The sequence below is a fragment of the Balaenoptera ricei genome, chromosome 14 (assembly GCF_028023285.1).
Source record: "Balaenoptera ricei isolate mBalRic1 chromosome 14, mBalRic1.hap2, whole genome shotgun sequence".
NCBI classification, from domain to species: domain Eukaryota; kingdom Metazoa; phylum Chordata; class Mammalia; order Artiodactyla; family Balaenopteridae; genus Balaenoptera; species Balaenoptera ricei.
This window is the reverse complement of record NC_082652.1, coordinates 8,501,742-8,518,065: the sequence shown is the minus strand read 5'-3', so window position 1 is coordinate 8,518,065 and position 16,324 is coordinate 8,501,742. Positions and strand designations below refer to the sequence as shown.

The 16,324-nt window shown below is 46.3% G+C and overlaps 1 protein-coding gene across 8 annotated transcripts in view; it reads right to left on the bottom strand.

Moving 5' to 3' along the window:
* Window positions 1-4,677: 4,677 nt before the first annotated feature.
* Window positions 4,678-16,324, bottom strand: part of CAMKK2 (calcium/calmodulin dependent protein kinase kinase 2) — a 52,940-nt gene continuing 41,293 nt past the window's right edge. For 7 of the 8 annotated variants that reach the window (XM_059895714.1, XM_059895713.1, XM_059895711.1 and 4 more), the window contains 3 exons: window positions 14,393-14,493; window positions 13,812-13,854; window positions 4,678-5,053 (listed from right to left, as the gene is read on the bottom strand). In XM_059895714.1, the coding sequence (XP_059751697.1) occupies window positions 4,889-5,053; window positions 13,812-13,854; window positions 14,393-14,493 (309 nt within the window). In that variant the 3' untranslated portion in view covers window positions 4,678-4,888. The remainder of the gene's footprint in view (window positions 5,054-13,811; window positions 13,855-14,392; window positions 14,494-16,324) is intronic. The other variant, XM_059895717.1, reaches the window with a different exon arrangement.

Below are 16,324 nucleotides of genomic sequence, written 5' to 3'. Positions count from 1 at the left end.
TCTCTGTCTGTGTGGTTTCACGGCGTGAGCTAGAACTTTCCTTCCTTCCCCTTTACTTGGACCAGTAAATCCATTTCTTATCCCAGCTCACTGTGCTCCTGAAACAGTCTATTGCTGGAGCTTAGGTTTTGGTTTTTTTTTCTACTTTAACCTTCTCCTAAAGCCTAAGAAGTTTGATCTTCGTTAGCTTGTGTTCCTATAGAGTTTACAAGATTTTTTTTCTGTGGTGTACTATTTGTCTTACCGGTGCTTACATTTTACATAAAAGTGTGGGTCTACACTACAGGGAACAGTTTTAGGTGACATGAAGGTGGCTTATCCTCCTCCTCCTCATTTGCCTTCCAGAAACCTCCAACCAAAAGCAGCACCCCCTACACCTACCTTGCCACCGATTTGAAATGTTAATGAAGCTATTTCTAGCTTCGCCTTCGCACCGACTTCATTCTGCATCAGGTGTTCAGGATCTCCCTAAAGAAAGCAGCCTGCCCCTCCTCCTTGTTATGAATTCATTTCCAACTGCTGAAGGGAACGTTTATTCTAGAAGTGCTCTGCTTCTGCAGGGTAAATGGCCAACCTGGGCTTTTCTTGCTCTGGGGAAAAAAGAAAGAAGTTTACAGACCCCTTTGAGGAAGTTCTGGTTCAAGCTACATTTCTGAAAAATGCCTGCTTGAACACACCAGTCACATGGAGCTGGAATTTTTAGGAAAGGCTTATTATCTTGCAGGCTAAGGAGTGATGGTTACTGGAGTGAGGAAGACTTCTTTCAGCCTCCCTTTTCTAAGATGGAATGCTAACAGCCAGGTGGGATGAGGGCTGGGGGTGGCATTGCCCTTTAACTCACCAGAATCATCTTGCGTTCTGCTACAGCCCCACTTGTTGGCACTCCTTGGCACTGCCTCTTAAGTAGGGTTCCTTCAGCCTTGCATCCATGGATGACCTTCTGGGAGATTCTGAAACCCCTAAAACCGTGCAAAGTGATGCACCTGTGTGCATTTCTGCTCGCTTTCATCAGATTCTCAGTGGGGTCTTTGAATAGGAACACCTGCTCTTGTCTCTGGAAGGCCAGTATTTCAATGTTGCATTTCTGCAGTAATGGAACAGGAATCTTTCAGATTTCATCTACTGCCGCTTGATAACAGAAAACTGAAGTTCAAAGCTAGTAAAGCAATCCTGTGGGCTAGGTTCACATTTAGAATACAGGGAACCCTCAGCCCGCAGTCTGGAGAAAGCAACCGTTCTAAAATAGTCTCCAGAGGCCGTGAAAACCGGCAACCATCAAGGCTCTGCAGAACACTGAATCTGCTGACAAACTCAGCGTACTTTCTGAGCCTCGGTTTACAAATGATGATCCATTAAATGGGGTTAATACCAACCTCACGGGTGCAGTGTCACGTTGCATGCCTACCCACAGGACGTATTCAATGTGTCATTAAAACCGCTGCCATAGCTGCTTGCCTGTTTGGTCTCCATCAGAAGAACCTATCTGGGCAGTGACCTGCGTGGCAGAGCAGTGCTTTGCAAGCTTCAGCATACAGGTGAGTCACCTGGGGATCTTGTTTAACTGGGGCCTGGGAATATGAATTTCTAACCCAGTCCCAGGTGATGCTGACACGGCTGATCTGGGGACCACACTCTGAGTAGCGAGGTACTAGAACATGCTTAAATTAGGGATTTGCTGAGTACATCAGCCCTGATGGGCATTTGATCTTGCTGTCAGCTTAAGGAAGGAAAACAGACATAAGGACAGATGACCTCGAGAGCACTGACTGAATTAAACGACCAACAAAAACATCCCAAAGAGGCCCAGGCTTTGCACCATTTTGCTGTCTGTTTATTTCAAGTTTACAGAGAAGCTTAAACATTTGTGGAAAAACACCGAAGGCTCATTTTTCTCTTAAGTTCATGTACTTTTTAGTGATAAATACACAGTATTTAACTTTGTACACCTGATAAAAGGAAAATGCATAGTAGAAGGGATCAGGAATAAAACAGAAGCATCGGGCATGAAATCAATCACAGGATAGAAAAGTCAGCAGTCCCACGAAACTCGGCCTGTCAAGCTGGAGAGAAGATGGGAATCAACGACCTTGAAACCTTCCCTAGCACCTTGGAAGTGAGTGGAGGTCTTGGTTCTTTCCCCTGGCAACGTGAAGCTCCCCTTTGGAAGATGGGTGAGAGCGACAGGTGGAGCCTGTGTCTAAATACACAGCTTTCCCCTCCTTGTCCTGAAAGGCTTTGAGGAGGGGAGCCCTAACTCACGGAAAAGGCCAGGCCAGAGGGGAGATGGCCTCTCGGGCCCCAAGTGCCAACAAGGGGCTAGATAAGGCTTTATGGGAGCCACTGGCCAGGCTGCGGAATAGATGGGGAAGTGGAACAGGACAGAAGAAAGATGGGTAGAGAACATGTGCTGCTTCAAAGCCACAGGTGCAGGCCACCGCTTGCTTACACAAAACTGGTCCCACAGCTGAGCCAGTAATGGAAGAGACGGATAGGCATCCTTTTTGCTCACCTGGAAAAGCTTCTGCCCTTTCCTGACAGAGCCGGCTTTTGAAAAAAAATCAGTGTTTGTGCTTTAGGAGTGGAGACAAACCCCAAGAGTTGGCGCTCCAAGTAGCTCTAATGCTTTATGTTACAGCCCTCTCTGTTTATACTTTTCTCAGTGGGGCGGTTCCTTTCCACAGCTTTCTTTGGTGTTTCTTAGTGTAAAAAAAAAAAAAAAGTAATGAACGTGGGCCTCCCCCAACCCACCCGCCTACATAGCTCAGTGCTGCCTGATCGCTGGCATTCCACATGTGAACCCTTAGACGGAGAGTTTCGCGGTGGAAGAAATGGCGTCGCCCGATGCAGTTGTGTAAACACAGGAGGAGTTCTGCAGAGGCTCTGCATGCTGCCCGCCCTCCCTGGGCGAGCCACTCGGCCAGGCCAGAGTCCAAACAGACAGGCTAGGACTAAGACTAAGGACCGGTTGACCTGAACCACTGCAAGGTGCTTACTGCAAACTAACCAGACCCTGTTTGCTCCCAGGAAGGCTGGAGCCTGTAAATTTAAACAAGCACAGGAGGTGAGAGGAAGTACCAGATTACAGAAAGAAAGCAAGCAGGCCAGAGGACCCTCCAGCAGATGGGTGTCCTTTGCTCTTGGAAACCAGCATTCTCTAACTCGGTACTGCTTTTAAGGTAGCAAGAAAAGTCTGGCTAAACGACAGTCAAGAGCTTATGAAGACTGATGGAAGCCAAGAACACCCGGGCTCTGCGAACGCGCTGGACGGGGGAACAAGGCCTGCTTCTCTGTCTCTCCGCAAAAAGTCCTCATACCAACACTGATCAGCCAGAAACTACAGGAAAGCACGTCCTTCTGAGCCCAATTACTGACACTATTTCCCCCAAGCCAGATTCCACAGAGCACTGGGAATTCCAAAGAAGGAAGGAAGACAAAGTCCTTCCAATTTTCCTCCCTCTTGAACTTCACACTCACCTACATGTGGCTCTGGAAGAAGTCCACTTGAACTGCAACCAAACTTCCCAAGGTTAGTTGGAAGTCAAAAAGGTAAATTTTTTCTTTCTGGACTTCTGGCTACAAAAAGGAACTCCCTGTACCAAGCCCTGGTTCCCTTGGACCTGAGGACTGCTCTAGGTTTCAGTAATCTTCTCTTAAAGGGTGCCCTAAAGTTATTGTGTAGATCCAAACAGAGCTTTGCCGGTAAGGATGATCATTTGTGTCTCAGTTGAATGAAAGTATTTCTTAACTGGCCCTCCAGAAACTGGATAAGTGTTTCATTGACTACAACAATCAGCTAGTATTTAAGAAGAAAACAGAACCTTAGCAGCCTCTAGAATACACAGGTTATAAACAAGGTGAGCTGCTAATACACAGGCACAGATTTCATTGGCTCTAACTCCGATCACATCCCTGAAGCCATGGGAGAGATCCTGGAAGCTCGAAATGATCTCTGAACTGCTCTAGAGTTCAGACTGGTTAGAAAATTGAAAGTATTTTTTGTTGTTGTTTACTCTTAAGCCATGTAATGTACATGGAAGTGTAGGATTTCACCCTGAAGTTTTTGTAATTTAACAAGAGATTTACCAGAGCGCCCTCAACTATGGAAGAAAAGTTTCAGCCTTGAGCGGCTGTCATAAAGAAACACACTCGTTCAGTCCTTTAGGGGAGATGTCCCACCACAACCACTGAATGCCCCTCTGAGGCTGGAAAATCCCCCCTGTGAAGCTGTTAAGTGTCAAGCCCTTTCCGTTTTCCTGACTACAGCTCTACTCATAAAAAAAAATTTTAAGTCCTTCTTAGGAATAAGTTGCATCGAAGCTCCCTGCAGCTACTGAGGGCTAGCCCTGTCCTGACTCCTTGAGTCCACAGTTCTAGAAGGTGCCACGGTTCAGGGCTTGGGGTTTTGCGCGAAGTCACACCCGCTCTTCCCCTCCCTTTCAAATGCAGCGAGTGTGGTCTCAGACCACACCACCAGAGTTTCCTGCCAGTTTTCCCCGATTTTCAAACTCCACACACATTCACTTGGTATATCTGACATGATTCTGAGTTCACAAGGAAGGATTTTTGGCATAAAAACATTTTAAAAAGCAATTGTCCCCAAATGTACGTGGCTTTGGGTCTGCAACTCCTCACACCCTCCCATTCAGCCAGCCAGCGGCCAAGGTCGATGTCATGGAGTCGTCTTTTTTTTTTTTTTTTTTTTTTTTGTCTCCTTTAAAACAATAAAGAAATCAAACAAACAAATGGGAAAAACAACAACAACAACAATAACCAGAGATGATGGTCAAGGCTCTACACACGTGCTCGGTTTCCGTAGGACATGCTGCTATGGAAACGCAGGGCGCAGCCCCCAGAGGTGAGACGTGCATGCGAGGTCGAGGTCCGGCAGCTACTCCATCGCCTCGTCCGGCCGCGGAGGACGCGTCCGCTTGCTGGAGCCGGGGGCCAGGGCCCCCCAACTCTCCATGCCTGGGCCGCCTTTCACAAGAGCGCTTCCTCCTCCCCCACGGGAGGCGGGTTGGGGCCCCGGAGGCTGTCTTCGCTGCCTTGCTTCCTGCTCACCAAACAGAAAACCTGTGTTAAGACCCAGCACAATGCTGGCACGGCCCTGAACCAAGGTTTCCCGCGGCCCCACACCACCTGGGACGGACGTTATTTACTTAACTTCTTTTAGATTCTCTCCCCTGTTTTGCTTGCTCACATGAAAGTTTCAAAGGAGACTTTGTATCCCCTCCGTAAATGGAAAATCAGCATCATGTGCAAAAATAGAAAGGAACTATAAAAATAGCTGTGAATCTAGGGGCCTAACACCTAAAATCATGGCACATGTCACAAGTCATGTGTGGGCTCCACATTGGGGCCTGTTCACCGAGGGCTTTAGGCTCTAAGCTCTTGCAGGGCAGAAACCGTGACACTTGTCTTCAGCCCCCAGGTGCGTTTCCTGGGGGCAACAAGCAGCACGCCTGACTTGGCCTGGCACATAGCCAGCCTTCAGGAAATGGTCGTCAACAGAACTGCCCTCCGCACACGGGCCCAAGAGACACCTCCGACGAAGAGAAGGGCCCTCAACTCGGCAATGTGTGATCAGAGCAGGAGACCAAGTTGGTGGGAAGAAGTGTCCTGGTGTCCCCAGCTAGAGCTGCCTGGGGTGACAGACATGGGCAGTGCGATGGGAAATGTGAGGGAAAGTCCCTAAAGAGAGGCCCAAACCCTTTGCCATCATCAAGCAAACAGTGCCCCTCCTAAGGGGAGCCGTTGGGCTTGCCAGGCAGGACTCATGTCTATTGTGTGCCCTAGGCCCGAAGGGCAACTGCCCTTGCACGAGGGAAGGGCAAGCATGGTGTCTGTACATTCCTAGGAAGAAACTCCTCCTTGTTTAAAACTCACACTCACTGGCTTTTACGTTTCTGCCAAAGAACAGGGGGTCAAGTCTCCTGGGAGGAGAGTTGTAACTGGATAACCAATGAGGCCCTACAGCTGCCTGCTCACACCAGCTGGTCTCCCTGCAGACGGCTAGTGGGCCATGGGCCCAAGGCCTCTAACGACTGACTGAGCCCTAAGAGCTCCAGAGTGCTGGACCATTGGGACAACCAAAGCATCCCACCTGTGCGCTGAGGGCAAGGGCAGGTAATCCCCAGGTGCTGCTGGGACTGAGGTGAGGGAATAAAGAGGCAGTAAAGTCCTCTGGGCCTATATCAGTCTTTGGTGTCTTGCAACTTTGACCTCATTAAAAATAAAAGGTGGGGGCTTCCCTGGTGGCGCAGTGGTTGAGAGTCTGCCTGCCAATGCAGGGGACACGGGTTCGAGCCCTGGTCTGGGAAGATCCCACATGCCGCGGAGCAGCTGGGCCCGTGAGCCACAATTACTGAGCCTGCGTGTCTGGAGCCTGTGCTCCGCAACAAGAGAGGCCGTGATAGTGAGAGGCCCGCGCACCGTGATGAAGAGTGGCCCCCGCTTGCCGCAACTGGAGAAAGCCCTTGCACAGAAACTAAGACCCAACACAGCCATAAATAAATAAATAAATAAATAAATAAATAAATAATTTTTTTAACAAATGGGTAAACAATTTTAAAAAACAAAACAAAACAAAAAGATACTCTACATCCAAAGGCAAAGGAGAAGCCACAATGAGACGGTAGGAGGGGTGCAATCACAGTAAAATCAAATCCCTTAACTGCTGGGTGGGTGACTCACAGACTGGAGAACACTTATACCACAGAAGTCCACCCACTGGAGTGAAGGTTCTGAGCCCCACGTCAGGCTTCCCAACCTGGGGGTCCGGCAACGGGAGGAGGAATTCCTAGAGAATCAGACTTTGAAGCCTAGTGGGAATTGATTAGCAGGACTTCGACAGGACTGGGGGAAACAGAGACTCCACTCTTGGAGGGCACACACAAAGAGTGTGCACATCAGGACCCAGGGGAAGGAGCAGTGACCCCAGGGGAGACTGAACCAGACCTACCTGCTAGTGTTGGAGGGTCTCCTGCAGAGGTGGGGGTGGCTGTGGCTCACCGTGGGGACAAGGACACTGGCAGCAGAAGTTCTGGGAAGTACTCCTTGGTGTGAGCCCTCCCAGAGTCTGCCATTAGCCCCACCAAAGAGCCCAGGTAGGCTCCAGTGTTGGGTTGCCTCAGGCCAAACAACCAACAGGGAGGGAACCCAGCCCTACCCATCAACAGTAAAGCAGATTAAAGTTTTACTGAGCTCTGCCCACCAGAGCAACAGTCAGCTCTACCCACCACCAGTCCCTCCCATTAGGAAACTTCCACAAGCCTCTTAGATAGCCTCAGCCACCAGAGGGCAGAAAGCAGAAGCAAGAAGAACTACAATCCTGCAGCCTGTGGAACGAAAACCACATTCACAGAAAGATAGACAAAGTGAAAAGGTAGAGGACTATGTACCAGATGAAGGAACAAGATAAAACCCCAGAAAAACAACTAAATGAAGTGGACATAGGCAACCTTCCAGAAAAAGAATTCAGAATAATGATAGTGAAGATGATCCAGGACCTCAGAAAAAGAATGGAGGCAAAGATCGAGAAGATGCAAGAAATGTTTAACAAAGACCTAGAAGAATTAAAGAACAAACAAACAGAGATGAACAATACAATAACCAAAATGAAAACTACACTAGAAGGAATCAATAGCAGAATAACTGAGGCATAAGAACGGATAAGTGACCTGGAAGACAGAATGGTGGAATTCACTGCTGTGGAACAGAATAAAGAAAAAAGAATGAAAAGAAATGAAGACAGCCTAAGAGACCTCTGGGACATTAAATGCAACAACATTTGCATTATAGGGGTCCCAGAAGGAGAAGAAAGAGAGAAAGGACCAGAGAAAATATTTGAAGAGATTATAGTCGAAAAGTTCCCTTACATGGGAAAGGAAATAGCCACCCAAGTCCAGAAAGCACAGAGAGTCCCATACAGGATGAACCCAAGGAGAAACACGCTGAGACACATAGTAATCAAATTGGCGAAAATTAAAGACAAAGAAAAATTATTGAAAGCAGCAAGGGAAAAATGACAAATAACATACAAGGGAACTCCCATAAGGTTAACAGGTGATTTCTCAGCAGAAACTCTACAAGCCAGAAGGGAGTGGCATGATATACATAAAGTGATGAAAGGGAAGAACCTACAACCAAGATTACTCTACCCAGCAAGGATCTCATTCAGATTCGATGGAGACATCAAAAGCTTTACAGACAAGCAAAAGCTAAGAGAATTCAGCACCACCAAACCAGCTCTACAACAAATGCTAAAGGAACTTCTCTAAGTGGGAAACACAAGAGAAGAAAAGGACCTACAAAAACAAACCCAAGACAATTAAGAAAATGGTAATAAGAACATACATACTGGGGCTTCCCTGGTGGCGCAGTGGTTAAGAGTCTGCCTGCCAATGCAGGGGACACGGGTTCGAGCCCTGGTCTGGGAAGATCCCACATGCCGCTAGAGCAACTAGGCCCGTGAGCCACAATTACTGAGCCTGAGCTCTGGAGCCCGCAAGCCACAACTACTGAGCCCATGTGCCACAACTACTGAAGCCTGCGTGCCTAGAGCCTGTGCTCCGCAACAAGAGAAGCCATGACAATGAGAAGCCTCCACTCGCCACACCTAGAGAAGGCCCGCGCTCAGCAATGAAGACCCAACACAGCCATAAATAAATAAATAAATAAATTTATATTAAAAAAAAAAAAAGAACATACACATCAATAACTACCTTAAACATGAATGGATTAAATGCTCCAACCAAAAGACACAGGCTTGCTGAATGGATACAAAAACAAGACCCATATATATGCTATCTACAAGAGATCCACTTCAGACCTAGGGACACATACAGACTGAAAGTGAGGGGATGGGAAAAGATATTCCATGCAAATGCAAATCAAAAGAAAGCTGAGGTAGCAATCCTCATATCAGATAAAATAGACTTTAAAATAAAGAAAGTTACAAGAGACAAGGAAGGACACTACATAATGATCAAGGGCTCAATCCAAGAAGAAGATATAACAATTATAAATATATATGCACCCAACATAGAAGCACCTCAATACACAAGGCAACTGCTAACAGCTATAAAAGAGGAAATTGACAGTAACACAATAATAGTGGGGGACTTTAACACCTCACTTACACCAATGGACAGATCATCCAAACAGAAAATGAATAAGGAAACACAAGCTTTAAATGACACAATAGACCAGATAGATTTAATTGATATTTATAGGACATTCCATCCAAAAACAGCAGATTACACTTTCTTCTCAAGTGAGCACGGAACATTCTCCAGGATAGATCACATCTTGGGTCACAAATCAAGCCTCAGTAAATTTAAGAAAACTGAAATCATATCAAGCATCTTTTCTGACCACAACGCTATGAGATTAGAAATGAATTACAGGGGAAAAGAAGTAAAAAACACAAACACATGGAGGCTAAACAATACGTTACTAAATAACCAAGAGATCACTGAAGAAATCAAAGAGGAAATCAAAAAATACCTAGAGACAAATGACAATGAAAACACGACGATCCAAAACCTATGGGATGCAGCAAAAGCAGTTCTAAGAGGGAAGTTTATAGCTATACAAGCCTACCTCAAGAAACAAGAAATATCTCAAATAAAAAATCTAACGTTACACCTAAAGGAACTAGAGAAAGAAGAGCAAACAAAATCCAAAGTTAGCAGAAGGAAAGAAATCATAAAGATCAGAGCAGAAATAAATGAAATAGAAACAAAGAAAACAATAGCAAAGATCAATAAAACTAAAAGCTGGTTCTTTCAGAAGATAAACAAAATTGATAAACCATTAGCCAGACTCATCAAGAAAAAGAGGGAGAGGACTCAAATCAATAAAATTAGAAATGAAAAGGGAGAAGTTACAACAGACACCACAGAAATACAAAGCATCCTAAGAGACTACTACAAGCAACTCTATGCCAATAAAATGGACAACCTGGAAGAAATGAACAAATTCTTAGAAAGGTATAACCTTCCAAGACTGAGCCAGGAAGAAATAGAAAATATGAACAGACTAGTCACAAGTAATGAAATTGAAACTGTGATTAAAAATCTTCCAACAAACTAAAGTCCAGGACCAGATGGCTTCACAGGTGAATTCTATCAAACATTTAGAGAAGAGCTAACACCCATCCTTCTCAAACTCTTCCAAAAAATTGCAGAGGAAGGAAAACTCCCAAAGTCATTCTATGAGGCCACCATCACCCTGATACCAAAACCAGACAAAGATACTACAAAAAGAGAAAATTACAGACCAATATCACTGATGAATGTAGATGCAAAAATCCTCAACAAAATCCTAGCAAACAGAATCCAACAACACATTAAAAGGATCATACACCACGATCAAGTGGGATTTATCCCAGGGATGCAAGGATTCTTCAATATACGCAAATCAATCCATGTGATACACCATATTAACAAATTGAAGAATAAAAACCATATGATCATCTCAATAGATGCAGAAAAAGCTTTTGACAAAATTCAACACCCATTTATGATAAAAACTCTCCAGAAAGTGGGCATAGAGGGAACCTGCCTCAACATAATAAAGGCCATATACGACACACCCACAGCAAACATCATTCTCAATGGTGGAAAACTGAAAGCATTTTCTCTAAGATCAGGAACAAGACAAGGATGTCCACTCTCACCACTATTATTCAACATAGTCTTGGAAGTCCTAGCCACGGCAATCAGAGAAGAAAAAGAAATAAAAGGAATACAAATTGGAAAAGAAGAAGTAAAGCTGTCACAGTTTGCAGATGACATGATACTATACATAGAGAATCCTAAAAATGCCACCAGAAAACTACTAGAGCTAATCAATGAATTTGGTAAAGTTGCAGGATACAAAATGAATGCACAGAAATCTCTTGCATTCCTATACACTAATGATGAAAAATCTGAAAGAGAAATTATGGAAACACTCCCATTTACCATTGCAACAAAAAGAATAAAATACCTTGGAATAAACCTAGGGAGACAAAAGACCTGTATGCAGAAAACTATAAGATAAGACACTGATGAAAGAAATGAAAGATGATACCAACAGATGGAGAGATATACCATGTTCTTGGATTGGAAGAATCAATATTGTGAAAGTGACTATACTACCCAAAGCAATCTACAGATTCAATGCAATCCCTATCAAATTACCAATGGCATTTTTTATGGAACTAGAACAAATCATCTTAAAATTTGTATGGAGACAAAAAAGACCCCGAATAGCCAAAGCAGTCTTGAGGGAAAAAAATGGAGCTGGAGGAATCAGACTCCCTGACTTCAGACTATACTACAAAGCTACAGTAATCAAGACAATATGGTACTGGCACAAAAACGGAAATATAGATCAATGGAACAAGATAGAAAGCCCAGAGATAAACCCACGCACCTATGGTCAACTAATCTATGCCAAAGGAGGCAAAGATATACAATGGAGAAAAGACAGTCTCTTCAATAAGTGGTGCTGGGAAAACTGCACAGCTACATGTAAAAGAATGAAATTAGAACACTCCCTAACACCATACACAAAAATAAACTCAAAATGAATTCGAGACCTAAATGTAAGACCGGACACTATAAAACTCTTAGAGGAAAACATAGGAAGAACACTCTTTGACATAAATCACAGCAAGATCTTTTTTGATCCACCTCCTAGAGTACTGGAAATAAAAACAAAAATAAACAAATGGGACCTAATGAAACTTCAAAGCTTTTGCACAGCAAAGGAAACCATAAACAAGACGAAAAGACAACCCTCAGAATGGGAGAAAATATTTGCAAACGAATCAACGGACAAAGGATTAATCTCCAAAATATATAAACAGCTCATGCAGCTCAATATTACAGAAACAAACAACTCAATCCAAAAATGGGCAGAAGACCTAAATAGACATTTCTCCAAAGAAGACATACAGATGGCCAAGAAGTACATGAAAAGCTGCTCAACATCACTCATTATTAGAGAAATGCAAATCAAAAGTACAATGAGGTATCACCTCACACCAGTTAGAATGGGCATCATCAGAAAATCTACAAACAACAAATGCTGGAGAGGGTGTGGAGAAAAGGGAACCCTCTTGCACTGTTGGTGGAAATGTAAATTGATACAGCCACTATGGAGAACAGTATGGAGGTTCCTTAAAAAACTAAAAATAGAAGTACCATATGAGCCAGCAATCCCACTACTGGGCATATACCCAAAGAAAACCATAATTCAAAAAGACACATGCACCCCAATGTTCATTGCAGCACTATTTACAAAAGCCAGGTCATGGAAGCAACCTAAATGCCCATCGACAGACGAATGGATAAAGAAGTCGTGGTACATATATACAATGGAATATTACTCAGCCATAAAAAGGAATGAAATTGAGTGATTTGTTGAGACGTGGATGGATCTAGAGACTGTCATACAGAGTGAAGTCAGAAAGAGAAAAACAAATATCGTATATTAACGCATGTATGTGGAACCTAGAAAAATGGTACAGATGAACCGGTTTGCAGGGCAGAAGTTGAGACACAGATGTAGAGAACAAACGTATGGACACCAAGGGGGGAAAACCCCGGGGGGGGTGGGGATGGTGGTGTGCTGAATTGGGCGATTGGGATTGACATGTATACACTGATGTGTATAAAATTGATGACTAATAAGAACCTGCTGTATAAAAAATAATAATTAAAAAAGAAAAAAAGGAATGAAGTTCTGACACATGCTACATCAGAGATGAACCTTGAAAACATTACGCTGAGTGAAAGAAGCCAGACACAAAGGCCATATACTATATGATTCCATTTATATGAAATGTCCAGTATATGCAAATCTATAGAAACTGATAGTAGATTCGTGCTGGCTGGGGAACGGGGGAGTTGGGTGGTGAGAAGTAAGGGTACAGGGTTTCTTCTTGGGCTAATGGAAATGTTCTAAAACTGATTGTGGTGATGGTCGCACAACTTTGTGAATATATTAAAAACTATTGAATTATACACTCTAAATGGGTATGTGATTTATAGCTCAGTAAAGCTGCTTTTAAAACTTAGAAACGGCTGCCTGGAGCTCCCAGCTGATAATGAGGTGGCGAGCTGGGCTCAGAGGGCAGAGTACTGGGACTGCTGTCCTGCCACAGGCACGGGGTGGGGGGCACGTGGCAGCAGGGGTGCAAGTATTTGTCACCTCAGTCTTACGGGGACAAAAATTCTCATCTGTCCTGGGAGGTGCTGGGACTACTGAGCTGGATATGTGTTTGGAGGAGGCTGGCTGACTGGTGAGAAGGTCTGGATCCTCCCCAGAGGCAGGGGACTCTCACAGTCATTTGCAACAGGCCGGAAGGGGACTTATTTTCTAGGTCTTAACCCATCAGAGAAGAAAGGGTGGATGCCGGAGAGCCCCAAGGGGGAGCCCCCGAGCGCAGCATGCCCGATCTAGGCTCTGACCGCTGAACCAGAGCAGGGGCTGCCTCGGCTGTGACACAGCTTCAATGCCATTGACGTGCACTGAGCATACGTGGGTGCCCGACTAGGTCTAAGACCTGGGTGAGTTCACAGGCATTCCAGGTGGAGCGCCATGCACCCGCAGCCCCAGCCCGCATGCACAACCCGCTGTCGGGTCCAAGCCCCTGGATGCCCCTCGTTTTCTTCCTGGGTCCGGAGGCCCAAGGTGAGCCTGGGCACAGCAGCCTGGGCTGGAAGGAACGTCCGCCTGGGTGGGGATGCCCCGTGCTCTGCAGCTGCCCCCGCCCCCAGGCCCTGGCAGAGGCTAAGGCACAGGCAGGCAGGCGTTACCTTGGGCTCAGACAGGGGCTCACACTCCCTGGTTGTTTTTTTGCTGGAATCGCCAGAGGGGAGGGAAAAGGGAAGTGAGAAGGGACACTTGGGATCCACGGGATTCCTGTCCCCCACCCCAGAGACACTCAGAGCCCGAACACCAGCTTCACGGAGCTGTTGCCAGGGCAATCAGGAGCAGGACACATCTCCGCCGTGAGACGTGGGGTCGCATGAGCGAGACTGGCCTTGCTCACCCATCACAGGGACAAAATCCCACCGTCAAGCATGCATGCTTTGGGGTCAAACAGCCTTTCTGATTGTCAACCACTCCCCCACCCTCGTTAAAGTGCAAGTCCCCCTGAGAAAGGTCAAACTTCCCTGTGGATTAGCTGTCAGCAAAGGAGGCGGGCTGAGTCCAGGGTGGGGCAAAACCAGAGCCAGCGGCTGCTCGGGTCTCCCCAGTGTGCCCAGTGGGGCTGGTCTGAGTCTTCCTGGACACGGCCGCTGCAGGGCTGGGCCCACACAGAGTCGGCTGGGCGGGGCTGCCCTGCGTTCAGCCTCCAGCTCCCCACCCGAGAGGAAGGCAGGTGGACACTCACGTGAGCAGGTTTCCAGGAGCTGACAGCGAGCGCTCCTCCCGCCGGCTGCCCTCAAACGGGTTCCCGAAGGAGCGTTTTCGTATCATGGTCTTCACCAGGATCTGGAGGAAAGAAGAGGAGGCTCAGCCACCTGGGGGAGATTCCAGGCAACATCCTCCCTCGTGCCACTCCACGAGTCCCGTCTACCTCTTCCTTTCTCCCCACACCCCACCCCCTGCCGCCTGCCAGCTCCCAGGGCTTGTGGCTGATGGCAGGCCTTTGAGAGACGCCCACCAGGGATACAGCAGCCAAAGCCATCACCAAGTCTCACTGGCCTGCTCCTCAAATCTCCACGGCTCCCTGGCTGCCAACAAGATAAGGTCAGAACTCCTCAGTCTGACATTCAAGGCCTGGCATAAGCTAGTCTTGGCCTACTCAGCTGCCAGGGGACCCTGTACTCCAGGAGAGCTGGCCTGTACTCTCTGTCCAGTACCCCTGGTACCATCTGTCTCACCTGAGCCATCACTGGACATGCCCTCCTGGCCCATCAACCTGTCTCATCTTCAAGGCCAGTCCTTTATTTTTGGTGAATGCCATCTACAACCAACCCAACAAGTAACCAACTATTGCTTCCAGGTATAATCCTGGGAGGGGGATGGGAGTCACTGCACTTTTAACTGAAATGTAATTCACGCGGCATAAAATTCTCCATTTTAAAGTGTACAATTCAACGGTTTTTAGCATATTCACATCACCACTGTCTAATTTCAGAACATTTACATCATCCCGAAAAGAAACCCAGTACTACCCATTAGCAGTCAGTCCCCATTCCTCCTCCCCACCAGCCCCTGGCAACCACCAATCCACTTTCTGTCTCTATGGTTTGTCTATTCTCATTTCATATAAATGGAATCATTCAGTACGTGGCCTTTGGGGTCTGGCTTCTTTCACTCAGCATAATGTTTTCAAGGTCCATCCACGCTGCAGCACGAATCATTGCTTTATTCCTTTTTATGGCCTGGTAATAATCCTTTGTGTGTATATGCCACATTTTGTTTATGCATTCATCCTTTGGACTGTTTCCACTTCGGGGCTATTGTGACTAATGCTGCTATGAACAATCTGTGTACAAGTTTTTGTGTGGACACTTTCCACACAAAATGTTTTCGTTTCTCTTGGGTGTACACCTAGGAGTAGAATTCTTGGATCATTTGGTAACTCTAAGTTTAACGTTTTTAGGAGCTGCCAGACTGTTTTCTACAGTGGCTACACGGTTTTTTACATACAGTCCCACTAGCAATACAAAACAGTACCAGTTTCTCAGGGGGCTGCATTTTAGCTGAGGATGATGAACATCTGTCGCAGTCTAAGGAGCTGAGGAAACATCCCAGGACACTGAGGGTGGCCAGTCCGCAGGCTGGTGTGGTGTGATGGCAAGAGAGGTCAGAGGTCCCGAAAGTCCTTTTAAGTCTGAGAGGCACTGGGAGCTGGCATGTCCACTGTCGTGAGTGGGAACGCTTTGGTGTCCCCCACCCCGTCCACCCTAAGACAGGCTGGGTCCACAGCTTGGCTGGGAAACACCTGCCAGAGGAGGGGATCTTGGGGGAAAAGGTAACATCCCTCCATCACGTCCCTCAGCCACTGCTCAGCTTCCCTCCTCCGTCTTCCAGTCTTCCCTTCAGCCCATCCTTTCTGAAACCCAGATCTGATTCCCTTCCTCCCTGACTTGGTATCTCTCACCCATAGGAGTTTGGAACTTATCCTGTTACCAGCCAGGGAGTCATGGAAGGTTCACGGTGATGCTTTTGGCTGCTGTATTTCATGAAGGAATTTTCAAGGAAGTGGCCTCAACACCCTGTAAGGCTCTGGCCTCCTTCCAAGCAGAGCATGACACCTCTTCAAGCTGTTTCATGTACTGACTGGGCTTGGGGATTTTTTTTTTTTAAGGGTTTG